At 38.2% G+C, this 17,870-nt stretch overlaps 1 protein-coding gene across 11 annotated transcripts in view; it reads right to left on the bottom strand.

Annotated features, from left to right (window-relative positions):
• The window catches only part of NTNG1 (netrin G1), a 453,958-nt gene that overhangs the window by 96,618 nt on the left and 339,470 nt on the right, over positions 1-17,870 (bottom strand). For all 11 annotated transcript variants that reach the window (XM_043963739.1, XM_043963743.1, XM_043963740.1 and 8 more), the window contains exons 4-5: positions 17,326-17,498; positions 4,077-4,103 (exon numbers count right to left, since the gene is read on the bottom strand). In XM_043963739.1, the coding sequence (XP_043819674.1) occupies positions 4,077-4,103; positions 17,326-17,498 (200 nt within the window). The remainder of the gene's footprint in view (positions 1-4,076; positions 4,104-17,325; positions 17,499-17,870) is intronic.

The following is a 17,870-nucleotide window of genomic DNA, read 5'->3' as shown; positions in this document are numbered from 1 at the left end:
ACAATCTAGGTTTATATGAGAAACCAGGATAGAGGAAAAATATTTAGATGCCGCTTGGGAGACAAAATTTACAAGGTCTTGAGGCAGCATCAAATGTCTGGACTTTCCTGACAGGTTGATGAATACCTGCTAGTCAGACTTATTTAATATTAGTGGCAATTAAGTCATTTGGAGGGACTGTTAATTTTATGATGGTTATGCTAATTTCAGGAAAAAACTTAAAAAGAGATATGTACTTTAGGTAAATTACTGCTATGAACAACATGGGAAGTTTGCAAGCCTGGGGTTGGGGAGAGGCAGGAAAAAACTGTCCCCCAGCCACTATCATCGTTACTTTTTGTTTGCTGAGGCTTAATAACATCATGCTGGTCTTTTTCTATTTCAAAATAATTTAAGAAAATAATGCACTGCCAGGTTTGTCCAAAGTTCTTTATTTGTGTCCTGTTTGGCTTGCTATTCAAAAAATGAATTCCATTTATTTAAAATGGCCAATTTTTACGTTGGAAAACACTGTTGATATTTTTTTTCCTTGATAGACCATCTACTGGAGTTTAAGATGCAATCTCTAAACTCTGACTCATCTGCCACCAGCAGGTTTCAGAGGTGATAATCACCCACACAAAGCTATTTGCACATCAGGCCAATCCTTCCCTTGTCTAATTATATACTTTATAACATATTGTTTAGCATAATTAGTGAAATTATGCTTACAGGACTAAGGATCAGATAATATGGGTTAGAAGGCAGTGATTAGCTTTAACACTAGAAAACCAATACAAACTATTAATTAGATCATCAGTTACAACAAATGAATGTTTTGATAGGACTTCCCTGTTTACAAGTGCTCAGCAAGCATGATATGAATCAAACTTAATTGAGTGGTCATCATACCGAGTGAAGAAAAAACAGATCATAAAGCTCAGAGAGTTGTAGAATTATTTGGGGATTCATTAATTGCTGACAATATCACCAGTAATCTTTCAGCCATGTGGTCAAAACATACTGAAAAGATCAGCATTGGAATTGAGCACTCGTGGGATGATTGTAGGCCCTACCGCCTAATTAATAGACAACAGCAGGTACAAATGACCTTAATGGGAAAATTGTTACTTTTTTTTCAGATGATCAGAAAGGATGACTGTTATATATTTTTGGTTGATCTTCAATTACATTTTAAAAAATTGCAGATCTATATTAAAATTGCCAAAGATATAAAATTGGTTTTGCATGTATATAAAGTGTATGCACACACACATATATACTTACAATCTATACCCCAATACATGGAGATATTATTTATTTTCTTGAGGATATTCTTTGATCAGCACATACTCATAGGAGCTACATCTTTTGTGATGGCATCTTCTTTGTACGTTGATGGAATTCTGTTTATTGATTCCCTCTTCTGGCTAAAGGGAAAAGCCTTGGAAGATACTCAAAACTAGATAAAACCCAGTTCCTCCCTCTGGTTCACCCCCTAAAAACTCCATCTTTATGCTTTCTAGGAAGAATACTCATTTTTTTAAAAAACAAATTTCTGATCTTTGAAGAGGAAAGGAAGTTATATCCTCCTATACCCCTTCACCCCATCTCCAACCCAAGGCAAACAGAAGCATTTATTCCTACAAAGAGGAAGAAATGTATAGATGTCACTAAAGTAGCTTCAAATAATTTATTCTTTGTAGGATGCTTGGATTAGTGGAATGAATACTTACAGTCAGGTTGCTTAAAGTGTGCCAAGGGTGTGGGTTTCAGTCCTATCACACCAGGAGATTCTTACATTTTGCCCACAGGGAAAAAGATAGGAGATTCTGGAAATGTCCATTACATTATGAGGAGTTGGGCTGGATTAGAACTGAAGACTTTGGGAACAAGCCAGGTGGTGGGCTTTGTTAATTGTCAGAAATTAAATTTTCCTAAATTCTTGATAATAAAGGTTCATTAGCTTTCCAAGGTCACAACAAACCATCCTTTCCGGTCACCATTGGTTACAAAAAGAAAGAAAAAATAAAAATAAAAAAAGGACTCAGATTTCCCATTTAAGTGTTTATCAAAAGGCCAACATCTGCTGATGCTCAGAGATGGTGAATGTGGTGGAGACAGCTTTATGGGAGTGTAAAGCGAGCAGTACAATCAGAGAGCCCATGCAACATGTAACTGACACCAAACAGGAAGAAACAACAATCTGCTTCCCAAGAGCTACTTTTCCATCTCTCCATTTCTGAAACTTTTGACAAGCCAATTACAAGTCCCCTGTAATCAAAAGCGTTGCTTTGCTGGCTCCCCTTTCCCATAAAAGGCATGTACAAATGCAATTGTTAAGGTCTGAAAGCAGTATAGAGCTGTGCATTTACAGTTAGGCAAATGCCGGGGGAGACACCCAAAAGCAGAAAAATTGGGCTATTAAAAACCAAAGGCTTCCACTTGCAAGTCTGTAGCCTTGATGTTGTGCTGTGGAGGGAGATGCCATGGCATTCATTAAGTTGGTATCTAAATGGATGTGAAACACTACTCCGATTTACAAGTGATGATATTTAACAAGGTGTCTAATGCTTAACAAACCCGGACCCAGGCCTATTCAAAAGCTTACGTAAACTGGACTGATTTATTAAATGGAAAGGCCTGACCATGCATTTAAAATTAAAGGAATTCTTTGATCCAAATTACTGGAGTATTGCTTTTTAGCTGGATGTCCGGTATTGCAAATCTTCACCTGCCTACGCTTACATTCTAATCTTCCCTGCCCAGCCCAGAGCCAGTGACAAAAGCCAAAATGAAGTCAAGGCAATGAGGGAAATCTTCAATTACTCTGTGTTATCTAAGCATTCTCAGTACTTTATTTCTAATCAGCTATTCAGCTCTCGTACAAGGATTGTAGACATCAGCAAGCTAGACAGTGTGATATCTATAAAATACATAAGATACTGCTTTGAAAACCATTTAGATATTCCCTTAATAAACTTTGCTCTTTGGGAATTGGCCTATATCCATCTCTTTAGATGTAAAGGAATTGAAAAGCCTTAATCTCTCAAGTGAGATCCATGGAGCCCCAAAATACATACTATGAAACTGCTGAGGGGAAAATGCCCTCTTTTGTCAATGCTTTTGGGAGAGGGAGTGGGGGATGGGAATGGGAAGGAAAAAAAATCCCTCTCAAGCTTACACCTGTGTAATAAGGCTTATAAGAGGATTTCCAGCACTTTGCCTTCTGATAATTAGGTCTTACAATTTAGTTAAATACTTTCACTCGCTAAAAAAAAAGTTTTAAAAAAACGAAGATAGAAAATTTTATCAGGCTCACTGTGGCTGTATGAAATGGACATGTGGATAATTGTGTTTTATTTGGTCGGTTTTATTTTTGTTTTCTTCTTTTCTGCCTTTAGGCATTCAAAAGAATATTAGGCACAAATCTCTTCTTTTTTTCCTTTAGGCCTCTTCAAATCTCAAAAAAGCCTACCTTTACAAAATGCATCAAAACCCTCTATCTCATAATGTTTTCCTTGTTTTCTGATTAACAAGTTTCTGCAGCAATAAAACTTTCTTCTTTTTTATTCTTACATTTGAAATCCTAGAAAAATAGCTAAACTTATATCTAATCTATTGACTTATATTAAGTAAAGAGGAGAATTTAGTTTGTCAAAAGAACCAGGACAAAGGTAATTGTATAGTTATGGCCTTTTGTTGCTCATGAAAAGTAATTTGTGAGACTACATTCTCAAAGAATTACATAAAACTGCTTTTTATTATATATGTACATATCTTGTACTGCCCCTCCCCCATCTTTAGAGATGTTACACCTGGTGAGGGCAATGATTAAATCCTACTCAATTTTATTCCCCCTCCCCTTTCCCATGGCCTAATATGGTGTCTTTGAATTGAATGGATTTGAATTGAATTATTTCATGTGGACTGTCATAAGGACTCTAAACAAAGTTTAAATGAGAAAAATAAAACCAATTAAGACTATTTAAAATATATATATATCCTGAAATCAGAAATGGATGCTGGGAAAATAGACCTGAGGAGCTAAACAATAAAGCAAAGCTATTCTAGACTTGTTTCATGTTTTTACTTACTACCAATACTGGAAATACTGGGGATACCTGAGGAGAAAGAAAACAACAAAAAAACCCATTAGCCATATATTAACACAGGACTAAAAATCATTAACATTATAACGAGAACATTTTCCTTATTTTGGTTTCCTTATTACATTTGAAATACTAAAAACAAGCAAGCAAAGAAACAAACAAAACCCACTGAAATATGGAGTAGAGTTATGCAAAGCCTTTATTTTAATTGAGCTCTTGAGAGGTAGGAAGCCTTAAGCCAGAGTTCAGCATCAAACTGCTCTTCCCAGAAGAGAAATAGGCAGTCCAAATGCCTTTGGGACTTGTGTATTAATACCAAAAAGACCATTAGGTCAGCAGAACAGTTACTGAAATAGATTTATTATCTGGATAAGAGGCACAAACTATGTATGTAAACTGGTGGGGTCCCTACCCAAATATTTTAACCCAAGTCATAGATTTTAAAAAAATAATGCATTATAAATTCCATGGGTCAACTGCTGAAAATCATTTAGGCTTTTATTTGATTAACTGCACATAACCACCATTCTTATTCTACTTTTACTTGTCAGTTACATGGATTAAGCTATGTAATAGAAATTTAATTGAGCAGAAGAATACAAGAACACATTAGGTTGCTTCATTGATTTTTTTCAGCTCTTCAATTCTCGAGTTGCATTACAGAGGTGGAACCACTTCAGAGTGTGACTGGACTTGGGATCAGATTTGGATGGAATCTAGTCCTTATGCTGAGTAAAACTCTTGATGAGATAATTTGCTAGTTCAGCAAACTGTACTGAGCAATGCCTGGTAACGTGTATCCTTTCTACTGGGTCATGACAGCTTGTAGAATATTAGAGCACTGGACTTGAAGTCAGGAAGCCCTGAGTTCAAATTCTGATTCAAATTCTTACTGGCTGTGTAAATCAGGGGAAGTCACCTAATTTCAGTTTCCTTGTAAAATTAGGATAATAATGGCACCTTCTTTGCAGGATTGTTGCAGAGATCAAATAAGATAATATTTGTAAAAAGCTCTTGGGACATAATAGATAGATGCTATAGAAATGCTTATTCATGTTCCTTTTTTTTAGGGTCACTGATGCTTGCCTACAGGCAGGTGTTACCCATGTGTTTTTTTTTTAATCGAACTTCTATATGATTTACAAGTGCTTCTCAAATCTATTTCCTGAAAAGTGTGAGTGTGTGTGTATGGATAAACTCACACATAAACATAAATACATACACACCCATAAATATCTATATATTGTGATGTTTAAAATCTAATGTGTGATCGCCTTATCTGCTCCCCCCCCCCAGTGTGTGTGTGTGTGTGTGTGTGTGTGTGTGTGTGTGTGTGTGAGAGAGAGAATTAGCTAAGTTTACTGATAAATTCAGCAACAATTTAAGCTTTTAAGCATTTATTATTTGTTTGGTTTTTTTTGTTTGTTTTTTTTGTAGGCAATGAGGGTTAAGTGACTTGCCCAGGGTCACACAGCTAGTAAGTGTCAAGTGTCTGAGGCTGGATTTGAACTCAGGTACTCCTGAATCCAGGGCCGGTACCTTAACCACTGCGCCATCTAGCTGCCCCCGCTTTTAAGCATTTAAAGTATATTAGGGGTTAGCAAAGAGAGAGAGAGAGAGAGAGACAGAGAGAGAGACAGAGACAGAGACAGAGACAGAGACAGAGAAAGCCACCTTCACCTAGCTACCCACACTTCCAAAGAGAACATGTGAAGTTTGGAAAGTTAGGAGATCTGTCTACTGTGCCTGCCCCTGCCACCACACGCTTGTTCCCAAACAAAAAAAAGCGATCCTCAGTCTGTTCGAATGGAAGCTTCCTGCTGACAGGAGGAGTGGTGGTCCCCACACACAGCTCCAAGCTAATTGACTGGTCCACTGATTGACATGACTTACAGGTGGACTATGAATAGATGTAATTTCTGGACACCAGGCAGCTTCTGGACGCCAGTCACATGCTTTCTTTTCAGGGGGGCATCACCCTGGTTCTCACAATGTCTTTCTCAGCAGGGGGTGGCACCCTGATTCTCAAAATATACCCATAGGTTTATGTATATGCATCAGTGTATGTATGTAGGTTTGTGTGTATGTGTATATATATATATATCCATAATATTTATAGATATAAATATATACACATGTGTATATGTACACATAGGTGCAAATGTATACATATACATAAAATGTATATGTGTATCCATGTATGTATATGAGATAGATGATGGATGGATGGATAGATAGATACGTCAGTATATGGATACATGGATACATGGATACATGGATACATAGCCCCATGTACACTTCATGTATAAATGAGGGGAGTAGGCTTCCTGACCTCTACGATCCTTTTAAGCTCTTAACTTATAATGCTTTCTTATATTTGGTCTAGACCTATGATTTTGTCGTCATTGGAATACCTTGTTTAGAAATGCACTGATGCAAGCTGCCAACTGGTCTGTCACTTACAGTCTCAGAGTGTTACCTGGGCCACTGAGAGTTTAAGTGACTTGCCCAGGATCTCATGGCTACAATATGTAAAAGGAAGCACTTGAATACAGTTCTGCCTGACTTTAAGACTGGCCCTTTAGCTACTATATCCAGACTGTCTAAATATTTCTTTAAAATTAAGTATTGGGGCAGCTAGGTGGCACAGTGGATAGAGCACCGGCCCTGGATTCAGAAGGACCTGAGTTCAAATCCGGGCTCAGACACTTAACACTTACTAGCTGTGTGACCCTGGGCAAGTCACTTAACCCCAATTGCTTCACTTAAAAAAAATACTAAGTTAAAATTAAGTATTTATTTGATGGCATAGAGCATTTATAGTATGCAATGTATAGATGCATTTCCCTTTGTATGGGGAATCACAGAATTTTAGAGATAGAGATTGATTAGAGGTCCCTTAATTCAACCTTTATTCATACATGAACTCCTCTAAAACATATATAACCAGTAGGTTCCCAGCCTTTGTTTGAAGATGTGCAGTGAGGGGAAATGAACAACCTCCTAAAGCACCCCATTCCACTTTTGGAAAACTTGGATAAGATAGAAGGCAGTGGAATTTTTAAAAATTGATAATCAAATAATTCTAAAATGAACATATTGAATTAAATAATTATTTTGCAGTCAAACTTTATGCCTTACCTAGAGTCGCGATTTTTTTTTCTTTTAAAACTAAGGAACATATTTCTGATTGTTTTTAATGTCCCTTCAAAGCTCAATGTCAGTGCATACAAGCTTTGGGGAATGGATGTTTAATTTCAGATACTTGGCATGTGCACCATTTCTTATGTCCCAATTAAGCATCAGGTTAATTGCTTGACCATTACTTAACTGAAGCTAAGTTTGGGTTGGAAAAAAGATCCCTTCCCTATCATCTAAAATCTCCAGGTTGCAGATCTGAACTCCAGTATATAAACTAAATTTAGACTTGTATAGATTTCTATGCCAGGCTGTTAAAGTCTCCAGCTGATGCCCTGGTAGAATATCTCTGCAGCAGCATGACAGCGTGACCTCGTATTGGGTCTTTTTTTCCCCTGTGCAAATCCCCTGGTGAGGTATGATTGCAGCATCATAACTCCAACATCAATGGCCAAAGCTCCAAATTTCCCGATGATTGAAAATCCTACTCTGCTGCAAAGAACAGCAAGCCTTTTGCAATCCTTCAAAGGGAAATGGTGTTACGGTGGCAGAAATAAACTTTTCATGTATCTCCCAACTTCAACTGAGTTAGAGGACTATGCATAATGGAAGACAAAGTTCTCAAGGTACTTTGTCAGATCCATTACAGTGCAAAACTAAGAGAGCCTTTGCTATAGCAAGCACTGCAGTGGAATCCTTTACAAAGATGCACAGGGTTTTCATTCCAAAAGGGTTACCAGTACATGTAATAAATGTTGATCGTTCCAACCTTACAGACCTTACCTATGAAAGATAAAGGTAAGGTGTATTCTGTTATTACTAATAATTGGGTTCTAGAAGGTGTCTTATGCCCAAGGCTTTAATTACAGAATTTTGGCACCAGAAAAGACCTTAGAGAACATCTAGTCCAACAACTTCAATTTATAGGAGGGAAAACTGAGGCCCAGGATCATATTTAGGATCATATAATTGGTGGCTGGATCAGAACCACAGGCATAAATATCATGTGGATAAGGTGGGCCGAGATACCTTGACATACTCAGCCCATGATCTATGCAAAGCTACTAGTAGGAATAAACCCACATCTATGCTTGGCTCAGTGTTATTTCCATGATACCTCAATATATTTCTGCATGATGCTCTGTGGGAGTCACTTCAGATTCTACTCCTCTAAAATGAGAATCACCCAGAAGACTTAGGGTTTAAATTGTTCATTTTAGTACAAATCTTTGTAGCGTCCCCCCCAAGTTACTTCTTTAAATCCTTATTTTGGTTATATGAAAATATATGGCGTATCTGGTAAGAACTCAATAGACCCAATGAATGGTAGACTGTAAAAAAGGATCCTTTAGGCAGGAAACAGCTTTCAAATATTTAACAAGGCCAAACATCCCCAGAATGCCAATAAATCATGTGCTAGTTACACTACCCTGGTTCCCTTTACAAATACTAGACTTTTTCAGGGTCTGTCAACAGGTAACAGATGAATCCAAGTCTACCCCCTTTACAACAGTTGTCTTTCTAATCAATAAGAATATAGATAAGAGGGTATTCAAATCAATTGTATGGCTTAATGTTGGGGTAGGGGCAGTAACCACAGAGAATTTTAATCATACTGTATAATTGAAAGAGCCTGATGAGGCAGATGACCACCACAGCTGGTGGCAATACTTAATTCCCAATCTAAGATAGACTGGAATACTTGCTTTCTTTACTGGGCCCATGGCTTTCAGAGGTTCAGCTATCCCTCTGAGAGTGGCTAAGATAATTCAGTACAGTGCTCCCCAAATGGGATGATACAAGAATGTTAGAGCTGGAAATGTTGGTTAAGCTCCTCGAGTTCAGTTTTGTCTTCAAACAGATGAGCCGACTTTGGCTCAGGGACACCATTAGATTGTAAGTCCCTTGAGGGCTGGGACTGTCTTGACTTTTTTTGTGTGTCTCCAGCCCTTAGCACAATACTGGGCACACAGGAGGCATCTAATAAATATTTATCAATTGACCGACTGAAGTGTCCTGCCCAAGTCTACTCTTTGCAATTCAACATGGTATGCCATTTGCTACTCTAGGTCTTTCCTGCCTGATGCTGATATGATTCATCTAGATTAACTAAGACCTGGCTTTGAACTAAAGGATATATATTAAATTGCAGTCCTCTAGGGCAGACCTATCTTCTAAGACAGAAATGTCACATCAGTTGGAGATACTTGTACACTTTGATCAGCTCACATGCACCTTCGACTTTTGTTATTGTTGTTGTTCAGTTGTATTAGACTCTTTGTGACCTTGTTTGAGGTTTTCTTGGTAGAGATACTGGAGTGGTTTGCAATTTCCTTCTCCAGCTCATTTTAGAGATGAGGAAACTGAGGCAAATAGGATTAAGTGACTTCTCCAGGGTCACACAGCTAGGACAGGTCTGAGGTTGTATATGAACTCAGGTCTTCTTGACTCTAGCCACTTGGGCCTGGGTGCTCTATCCACTGCACCACTTAGTTGACCTTTTCAACTGCTTTGTACTAAAAGGTGAAAAAAGATTACAGAGTTGATAGAAATATGGAGTTACAGTTTTTTTTTTCAAAAAAAAAAAAAAGAAAAATTGGGTTACAGCTAAGGCATTGAAAATGGCCTAATGGCTTATCACCAGTCATGCTATGGTATCCTACCATAAATAAACTGTACCAGTAAAAGAAAAAAAGGCAGCAATGGACATATTCAGTTTTAATGAAGTCAATATGATTGTAGCCTCCAAATAAACACTAATCTTAAAGAAGGAGCATCATTCTGTTACCTATCACAATTCCTTCTGTGAATCAGAGAATGTTTTAGCAGCTTTCCATCTGGAGGAGAGCAAGAGAGATAAAATCTTTCCATGCTTTAGTTTGGGAAACAAAATGATCCCTCTTGTGATAATTAGATACGCTGAAGCATACTGAAGAGGTCTCTATGACTGTCCTGGTAGTTCTGGTAGTTAGATGGTGGCCTCAGGGAACCAAGATTTTTAAACAGTCCTTCAGTTAGTGAGCACACAGACAGCATTTATCTTTCTTTCTTTTTTTCCTTTGCAGGACAATGAGGGTTAAGTGACTTGCCCAGGGTCACACACCTAAGTAAGTGTCAAGCCTCTGAGGCTGATTTTGAATTCAGGTCATCTTGGATCCAGGGATCCAGGGACAGTGCTTTATCCACTGCAGCACTTAGCTGCCCCAGAAAGCATTTATCTTTTTTTTTGTTTGTTTTTTTGTTTTTGTTTTTTTGCAGGGCAATGAGGGTTAAGTGACTTGCCTAGGGTCACACAGCTAGTAAATGTCAAGTATCTGAGGTCGGATTTGAACCCAGGTACTCCTGAATCCAGGGCCGGTGCTTTACCATTGTGCCATCTAGCTGCCCGCAGAAAGCATTTATCAAGAAGGAGTGTGGTCTAGTAGGAAGTTCACAGGACTTGGAATCAGGAGGTCATTGTTCACCTTCTACTTACTCACTGTGTGACTATGGCCAAATCTATTCCCTCACCCTCAGTTTCTTTATCTGTAAAACAGGGATAACAGTGCTTTTGCTACCATACTTCTAGGATTGTAATGAGGAAAATATATTTTGCAACTGTTACAGCACTATAGAACTGTGAGTTATTATTGCTTCTTGTTGTTGTTAGTATTATTATCATAAAATCCAGTAGATGTGCAATGTAAAGGAAATATTTTTAAAGTTCTTTCACTGATCATTCTTTGGTCCATGTCATAGTTTTTCCTTGGTGAAAATAAAATACTCCTGAGAAATAAATCACTGAAGGGTCAATGACAGGGATCATTTATGAGCCTGGAATATCAGTAAGTTAAATTGTGGGGGAACTGTATTCCTAAAGATTACAAAGTCAAAGGTGACAACCCAAAAACATGAGTAGAAGAGATTCATGTTTTCATTTTCCAGAATAGATATATATTGTGGATATTGTGATAGATACATATTGTGAAGTACCTGGAGACAAAATTAATAACAACAATAACAATGCTGAATAATAATAATAATTTTATGCATTTAAGAAAGAAAATGTAAGAGCAATTAAAATTCGTCTCATTGTGTACAGTGGGGAAATTGAACAATGGAGAAAATTAATAGGTCATCAGATTTTCAATCATCTGGTTTGGATAACAATAAACATTGTGAAGAACACTTTGCTTGATTGATAGGATCATATATTTAGGGACAGAAAAAAAAACCTTGGAGGCCTTTAATCCAACCCCTGTACTTTATAGGTAAGGAATTGAAGGCAAGAGAAGCTAAGAGACTTGCCCAAAGTGATGCATCCAGTGAGAATAAGAAATGGGATTGAAACCCAGGTCTTTCTGTCTTCAAGTCCAGCACTGTAGTCATTACAGGATGGGTTTTTTTGTTTTTTTGTTTTTGGTGAGGCAATGAGGGTTAAGTGACTTGCCTAGGGTCACACAGCTAGTAAGTGTCAAGCGTCTGAGGCTGGATTTGAACTCAGGCCCTCCTGAATCCAGGACCAGTGCTTTATCTACTGCACCACCTAGCTGCCCCTGGCCTTTGTTTTCTAAGGGAACCAATGACATCACTGGTGATGTCTTGACTCATGGGTGAATTGGAATTAAGTGGGGCTGAGCTGCACAAAGTTGCCAGTCTCACATTTTCAGAGTCATCAAAGTCAAGTGGCTGGACAAAAGTCAAGACGACTGGTGATGTCCTTGGCATCTTAGGTGTTAGCGGGATGTATAGATGAGAATGATTTGCTTCAATGGCCAGGAGGGTGACTTCTCCCAGAGGCACAATAGGTAGAAGAAGAATCAGAAGAGAACAGTCAGAGAAGCCAAGGGAAGAGAGAGAAAGGAATAAATAAAGGAGGGGTTATATACACAATATGCACTGGAGGAGGAATAGAATAAAGTCATTGACTCAGGGAGTAAAAAGAAGTGGTGTCAGATTACAGACTGCCATGAGTTGAAGAGTAAATAGGAGGTGATAAAGTAGAGTTAGGGAATGCAGGCTTCTCTTCTTAAGAGTCTAGTGGAGGAGGGGAGAAGAGATATACCCTGAGGGCTAGATAGTGGTTTGGGGGAAGAAAATGAGAAACACTCTCACATATTTAGGGAGCAGGAATAGATTGGGCAGATGGAGGAGAAGAAATACATGAGAAAAAAGAGAGGGAATGATAAATGAAGAAAATTTCAAATGGAGATAAAGAGCACAAACGCAAAGGTTAACAGGACAAAAGAAGGAAGCTACCTCTTATACTGTAGCAAAAGAGAAGACTGTTGAAGACATTCAGAGATTGTGATGTATGGAAAATGGGAAAAGAGGGAGTTTCACAATGCATAGTCTCAATTTTCCCAGGATAGTAGGCAAAGGCATCATCAGCTCAGAGAAAGGAGAGCCAAGGCATAATTTGGGGCTTGAGGAGAAAGGAGAATGTCTGAATAGCTGCTGTGGAAAATGTGATACGGAGTCATTCAGAGGTAAAGAAAAGAATTGTCATGTACCAGTGAGGGCCTAATTGCTTGTCCTGCCTCCCTAACAGAGTAGTTAAAAGTATCAAATGGGATAATACGTAAGAAAAGGTTTTGAATAGTGTAAAGTACTATATAAATATAAGAGATTGTTCCTATACCCCCTTTAAACTCTTGTACTGCATGAAATCTATATTGCAGCTTTAGGACTAGGAAGTGGGCCTCAGTTTCTTAGATATATGCCCAAGAATATAACATGTAAGATAATCGGAATGAATCTTAAAGCCATAGTTTCAGGGTTTAAAGACACCTTAGAGGCCCCTTAGTCTGATCCTCATATTTTGACCAAGAGAAATTAAGTAACCAGTCCAGTGGACAGAATCACAAAATATGAAGGTAGTAAGAGGCCATTTAAATAAAAGGAATATACATAAAAGGGATCCGTACTCCATCCTCCCTGACAAGTGATCATCCAGCCTCTGCTGGAAGGCCTACAGGGTGGGGAACCCGCCACCTCTTGAGGCAACCCATTTCCTCTTTAGACAGACCTATTAGGAAGGTTTTCCTGACATCAAGCCCAAATCTTGCTTTTTTTTTCCCACAACTTCCATCTGAGGTAGAGTAAAACATATCTAATATCTCATCTACATTGTATCCACAGATACAATATTCACCACCTCCTCAAGTCTTCTCTCCTCTCCTCGAGTTAAATGACTTTACATCTTCAAATGTTGCTCACATGAAGAATTCAAGGCCCTTTGCCATCTTTGTTGCTTTCTTCCAGATGCTATCCAGCATAAAAATGTCATTAAACTGTGGTGCCCAGAATTGGATATGATATTCCAGATGAGTTCTTGGGAAAACACAGTAGAGTGAGGCTCTCAGCTCTCTATTTTTGAAAGCCGTACCTCTCTTAATACAGCCATAGTCAGGTACTATCTATTTGATGGCAGATCACATAGTTATTTGGTTACAGAGCTGAAAAAGCAAGTCTTTTAAGTTAATTCATACTGTTAGTCTTTTTTTAAAATCTTACAACCCAATAGGATATTTTGATGTTCTTATATTAAGAGGTAATATGATAGGCTAAGAGATAGAGATGACATTGTATTTGGGGTGCCATGTTATAAATAGGACATTGGCAAACCTAGAGGCCTTTTTGAGAGAAGTGAACAAGAAAATGAGAAGGCTGAGCAAACTGATGCTGTTTATCATAGAAAAGAGAAGAGGTTGACAGGTTGTATGACTGAAGTATTTTAGAACTAGAAGGGACATTAATGTTAATAATCCATTTCATTCATTTTATAGACACTAAGGACTAGAGGGTTTATATAACTCTTCCAAAGTCCCACAGAGAATTAGTAACAGAGGTAAGACTAGAAGAGAGTGCAATGATCCTTCTGTTGGGTGGAGCTCCAAATGTAACAGACTGTTAACCCTTCAATCACATCATGCTACTCTTTTCAAATACTTGAAGGGTTCCAAAGTAGAAGATGGAATAGGCTTCTCTTCTGTTTTGTTTTACATCAAACTAGGACATAGCAGGGCAAGGTGTAGGCAAAGATATTTCAGCTAAGGCTTAGGAATCGTAATTGTTAGTACAACTGAGTACTGGAATAGGGGCCTCAGAAATATGGGGATTTCCATCTCTGGACGTAGTTTGAGGTTGGATAACAAGACCTGGTATTTCTAAAGAACTTTAAGGTTTGAAAGGTTCTTTAAATCTTTTATTTCATTTAGTCTTTATAATAAACATAGGTGTCTAATTTGCAGCAGAGGAGATTAAGACTCAGAAAATTTAAATTCCCCTAGGATTACACAGGGTGGAAATTGTATTCTTCCTGGTCTTCCCAATTCCAACTGTAGCACTCTACTATCCTTTACTGCCTGGTAGAGGATAAATGTCCACCGGGACACTAGATATGAGTTTTCTTCTTTATATTGGAGTTTATTTTTTTCAGTTGTAATATTTGGTAGGATATCTCTACCCTACTGAAAAATGAGGTGTTGTATAGGCCCTTATTGTATACTTTGTCACATTTTTAAAAGGTTCATGAAAATGATAGAACATATAGAGTAGCAGCAAATAAGGTTGAATGTATAGGAGTTGTGTTCTTTAAAGCTAAATAACTTTAAACCTAAGTAACCTGATAATAATCTTCTAGAATTTGAAAGATTAGCTTTAGGTCACTGACCAATTGATCTCTCCTCTTAATGATTCGCAGATCAAGAGGAAATATGATTAAATTCCCATGAAAGAATTTGTCTAAAAGAGAAAAAAATAGTAGCTCAATTATCAGGGAACATTTATAGAGTTGAAAAAAGAAACTGAGATACAGGTTTTGAAGTAAAAAAGGTTCTGGGGCTATAATGGACAAGACAACAACCCCAAAAAGATACATGTCAGTGGACTTGACCATTACCTTGTGTTCAGAAGACATACCCTCTTCCATTCTGTTAACACAATTGAGAAATCAGAGCATCAGTGTGCCCTGAAGGGAAAGGCTATTCAATACTCCCCAGAGAGTTTTAATTACTGGACTGAAAAACTTCTGTCACATAAATAGGTTAGGCATGGAATAACTGGGGGTTTTACTAAATGACCACCTGATGACTCTTATAGCTATATATGTCTGTGATCCCCATCCATTGAAGAGGTTAAGCAAGAGCCTCTATTAATAAACAATCAAAAAAATAAAAAATTAAATGAATGAATGAATAGATAGATAAATAAGTAAATGAATGAATGAATATATAAACAAATACATAGATCCACCCCACCCCCACCCTGAAAAATCAACATGTTTGCTCAAAAGAGCTTTCACTAAAATGATTCCATGAGCTGGGCTGTCAGGTTTTTTTTATTCACAAAAAGAAGCAAAATACCCTTACAGAGTGGAGAATTTTATTTTTGTTTGTTTTACCTTTTGAAGATTCATCTTTTCTTGCCTTGTAGGGATTGCATCATAACTTCATGTCTCTACATTTTGCAGTTTATTACTTGGTCTATTACTCTTACATTTAACTCCATAAGTTTCCAATTTCTGGAATATTAATTTGTTTATAGAATTAATTTCTTTTCAAGTGTTGATTTCTCACACCTGCTGCTTTGAAGTTGATAGTAACATCCCAAGCCCAGTTATTGGTTCTCAAATTCTCATTTAACAGCAGCATCTGCCACCTCACAGTTGCTAAATAGCTTTTTTTACCCCCATCAAATGGGGCACCTTCTCAAGCTCACTTTTTCTTCCCATTTGAATAGGGTGAACCTCTGGCTTTTGGAGCTAATCGGCCCATCCAGACAGCTGGGCCATTTATTCTGGATGATACTCCCTTGCTTCCTAGAGCTTACGAACACCCATCTTCCCATTAATGTGCAGGGGATTGAATTACTTGCCCAGCAATTAGTTGTAATAGGAGTTTTGGTGGGACTCCTGTAAAGACAAGGGCAGGAGAGGCTATCCTTTCTAGAATGCTCCAGTCATGGTCTTTATTCAAATGTGGTCTTTAATACACACAACTAACAGGTTGTGTGTGTGGGGTTGTTGTCCTGGCTCTTTTTGGGGAGAAGAATCTTGTCCTGTAATTTTATCTATGTAGGGAATTCCCAGAATGAAGACATCTTTTACTGATATAGCAACTTGTCTTTCAGGATTCCCTGAGGGTGTGATTAAACTATTTGCCTGTGGTCAAACAACTCGTGGGGGGCAAAAGAAAGACCTGAATTTAGGTCTTGATTTCAAGAGACTGGCATTTTTTTCTACTAAGCCACAAGCAGGGTATGAAGAAGAGTCTTACCATTAGACTACCTTAGGCTGTAGCTCAGTTCAATGAGGGACAGAAATGCATGGAGTAAATCTGTCTCTAATGTTCCTAACACAGGAAGTGAAATTTGTGAGCCAGCAAAGAACCCAGAGACAGGAGCTTATAACCTCAGACTGATGAACTTGATTTAATTTTTTTTTGGATGACTGTATTTCAATGTAATTGGTTTCCTTGGAAATCCTCTGTCTTCTATTATATGTATTTAATACAATTATTAATTTTTTTTGGCAGGGCAATGAGGGTTAAGTGACTTGCCCAGGATCACACAGCTAGTAAGTGTCAAGTGTCTGATGTCAGATTTGAACTCAGTTCTTCCTGAATCCAGGGCCGGTGCTTTATCCACTGCACCACTCAGCTGCTTCAAAAACCATTATTCTTTAAAAAGAGTTCATTAGTTTCACTAGACAGGCAGAAGGGTCCATGACATGCAAAAGGTTAACCCCTGCCTTGAGGATTTGGGGGGCAGGGAGAGATGGATTAGATTGAAGCAGGACCTTAGGTAGGAACAAATGCATTTATATTATTCCTAAACTGAGGTTTCAAGAAAACATTATTTATTTAGTATATTTTTTTAATGCTCTTGTGATTTTAGTCCTTTTGAAGGGAGTTTGGTGGGGACAGGTTGAGCATGTCAGAAAGCCCAGAACAGAGCAATGACTGATGAGGTTTTGCAAGGGGCTAAAACTGAAGCCCAGTGTTCATGTGCCTTTTCCAAGCGAAGGGTTGGATCTGCACAGTGAGAAGGAAATAAGAAGCACCATATCTTAGGTTATTCCACACTAACAATGTCATTACTGAGCAAATCTACTCACAGGTGTTTGCCGTGCCTTTGGGGATGGGGAGGTACGAGCCGGGGCTCCAAGGTCTGCCCTGATAATTCTTCTTGCATTTCCCACAGTCGGGGCCTGTAGTGTTGTGTTCACACTCACAAGACAATTTATTGTTGTCAAAGACACACACAGTGGCGTGAAGGTTACACTTGCACCTAGCAAAGAAGAGACAAGGGTGTCATTTCAAGTCAAGGTGTCAGTTTAGCAGCCGATATGGCTCCACTCAACTACCACTTTTAGTAATAGACATTTCCTCTACATTGTGGGGGTGGGCGTGAGGGAGAAAACACTCTCTCAGATAGGCAACACTTCCAAGTTGGTGTCTACAATTATTAACACCTTTGGGTCATAGGCTTATAGATTTAAAGCCAAAAGGGACCTTGGAAATGATCTAGTTCAATTTCTTCATTTTACAATAAGGAACCTGAGGTTTAGAGAGCATAAAGGATCTGCCCAAGTCAAAGATAAAGTAAATGGCAGCATCAGGATTTGAACCTGCTTTTCTTATTCCAAATCCACCATCCTTT

The sequence above is a fragment of the Dromiciops gliroides genome, chromosome 4 (genome assembly GCF_019393635.1).
Source record: "Dromiciops gliroides isolate mDroGli1 chromosome 4, mDroGli1.pri, whole genome shotgun sequence".
NCBI classification, from domain to species: domain Eukaryota; kingdom Metazoa; phylum Chordata; class Mammalia; order Microbiotheria; family Microbiotheriidae; genus Dromiciops; species Dromiciops gliroides.
This window is presented reverse-complemented; position numbering and strand designations above follow the sequence as displayed.